This window comes from Anastrepha ludens, chromosome X, assembly GCF_028408465.1.
Source record: "Anastrepha ludens isolate Willacy chromosome X, idAnaLude1.1, whole genome shotgun sequence".
Taxonomy (NCBI): domain Eukaryota; kingdom Metazoa; phylum Arthropoda; class Insecta; order Diptera; family Tephritidae; genus Anastrepha; species Anastrepha ludens.
The window spans coordinates 46,621,796-46,624,393 of record NC_071503.1 but is presented as its reverse complement, the minus strand read 5'-3'; the positions used below and the strand labels follow the sequence as shown (position 1 = coordinate 46,624,393).

General features: G+C 36.4%; 1 protein-coding gene across 1 annotated transcript; it reads left to right on the top strand.

The window, feature by feature from the left end:
- The first annotated feature begins 427 nt into the window (after positions 1-427).
- Positions 428-1,216, top strand: LOC128870021 (uncharacterized). Its single transcript, XM_054112617.1, has 2 exons — positions 428-944; positions 1,016-1,216. Exons 1-2 carry the CDS (start codon positions 428-430, stop codon positions 1,075-1,077), a joined length of 579 nt encoding a protein of 192 aa, XP_053968592.1. The 3' UTR covers positions 1,078-1,216.
- The last annotated feature ends 1,382 nt before the right edge of the window (positions 1,217-2,598 follow it).

The window sequence follows — 2,598 nt, the reverse complement described above, 5'->3', positions numbered from 1 at the left end:
GTATCGTAAAACATTTACATGTATATGGTAGCTGTTATCTCAACCTACACAAAAGTGTGAGTGTAACTGTAATATGACGTTTGGTTACATCGCTATGCTCATTTGAATTCGAAAATTCACGTTATGTGGACGAAAAATTATTTTTCATTTTTCAATTTTTTTGAGCTTAAAAAAAAGAAGTTCTTGGCGTTATTTTTTTGCAATAATTTTGGTTTCGTAAAGGTAGGTAGTTTAATTTTCAGTATATAGGTATATCAAGTTTTATCAAAAATATAAAAAAGTGATGCGTTGAGAAACTTTTGTGAGGTCCGCCTGTGGGCGGATGTGCCGGTTTACGTCATAAAAAGTGTCCCCTTTATTGCGTCATACATTTTTGTTCAACAATTTGAAAAAAGTGCACAATTGATTTTTTTTTTATAGAAGAAACATGGATTTGGGCAAGAGAATCAATCTTAGCCATTGTTCCGATGAAGAAGTTATCGAATTGATGGAGTCTATTGAATCTAATGAATCAGAAACAGAAGATGATAACAGTAGTGATGATTGTTATGGCGATCCAGATTATGAAATTGATGAAATAAGCGCGGAAGATGAAGAATTGATAGAGCAAGCGGTTAGTGAAATGGAAAATGATTCCATCAATTTTTCATTGAACATGAGTCAAATTGACCTTGATCAGTCGAATAAACCAGTAGCAATACCACATGTGTTGCAATTGCCGACAGTGTATGATTTTTTGCCGTCAACATCAACCGAATCAACCACACAATCATCGATACAACGGCGTTCAACAACGCCATTGCCAACACAACAAGATTTTGCGCTGCCAACAACATCAACCGCATCCCAATTCAAGCCACCGAAACGACCACGCTCACCATTGCCTTCGTTTGAATTATCCGGCCCAACAGCGACACCGTCTACTGGTGGTTTTACTGGTGAAGGTATATACAATATTTGTTGTGAATTTAATTTTTTTACAAAATCAATATTTCATGATCTATATTATTCATAGGCGTTGAATCAATTCAAAAAGACTCAAAACAGTTCTCAAATATTTTGTGGCGAAAATGTTGATATCTCAACTGTGTTGTGGAAAGATAACAAGTCGGTTCGTTTAGTATCAACTTATGTTGGCGTAAATGATTTTCAAAGAAACAATCCGAATGTACAACCAGCAAAAGCTGCACGATATGATCGATCAAAAAAAAATGTATCGAAGTTGACAGTCCGAAAATTATTCGTCAGTATAATAGCCACATGAGCGGTGTTGATTTAATGGATGGCTTAATGGGCCGCTACCACATTCGAATTAAATCGCGTGATGCAATAGTCCGCTTGTTCTATCACTTCCTCGATATGGCTTTAACAAATTCATACGTGCTTTATCGTCGTATTAATGCCGAAAAAAAAGGATTCAAACTATGATGTGGATGAAAAATTGTCGAATTTGCCAGAATTTTGTGAAGAAATTGCTGATAAACTGGTAAAATTTACCGAGAAAAAATCGGTCGGACGACCAAAAACGTCAGGTAAGCGCACATCGGTAGATGAACCACTATCACCACTACCAGGTAGTTCGGCTCATGGTAGAAAGCCGAAACATCCAACTGAAGATTTACGATATGATGGACAGGATCATTTCCCACGGTGGTTGCCGAAGAGCGGTGGAAAAGAACAATGTAAACATTCGGGTTGCAAATCAGAAAATCAATGTGTTTGCACAAAATGCCATTTGCATTTGTGTTGTTCAACCAACAAAAATTGTTTTACCGAATATCACCAACAAGAATAATCATATTGTTTGATTTTATAATATTTTTCATTTATGACTATCATTATAAACTTATTTTTCATCATTATATTTTATTATTTTCAATAAAAAAAAATTTTTATAATATGTTCCATAAAAAAAACTTTGTAACACATTTTTTGACTTAAACCGGCACATCCGCCCTGAGGCGGACTTTAGATTTTTTTACCTGAGAGGTCATAAAATATGGGTAAATGCGCGGGGATGATTTTTTTGTTTTATTTAGTCATAAAAGAACTTAGAAAAAATTCCCGACCGTTTCTGTCGGCGATTTCAATTTGGCCGGTTAGAGGGTTAAGCAGTGGAATATAGTGGCGACTGATTTTAAAATAACTGCCGCTCGTGATCGACCTAGCAGTATTCCATATGACGAATTTCTTAAATTGCACGAAGATCGGTGAAAAAACCTGGCTTATTGTTGTGATATTGATTCGATGTTTGAAAAATTGGTTACCCTCATATTTCAGAGGAATGGCGACTTTTCATCGATGCATCGGTCAACAGCCTTAAAGTAGTGCTGCTTCATATCGGTACCAAACATCCAGCTGTCCCGATCGCATATGCCACCAACCTCAAAGAAACACACGAAGGCATGGAATTAATATTACAGCTGATAAAATACCAAGAGCATAATTGGAAAATATGCTGCGATCTAAAAGTGGTCGGATTACTCATGGGTGTTAAGCGTGGATTTCCAACCCACCAGTGCTTTTTGTGTACACTGAATTTAAGTGGAAGCCGCGAACATGCTACAAAATAGGCGTAGAAAGTATAGAAAATCTACC

Bases quoted from the DNA above. Each gene is read 5' to 3' on its own strand.
- LOC128870021 (XM_054112617.1), top strand. From the start codon at position 428: ATGGATTTGGGCAAGAGAATCAATCTTAGCCATTGTTCCGATGAAGAA. The intron at 945-1,015 runs GTATATACAATA...TATTATTCATAG, and splicing joins TGGTGGTTTTACTGGTGAAG to GCGTTGAATCAATTCAAAAA.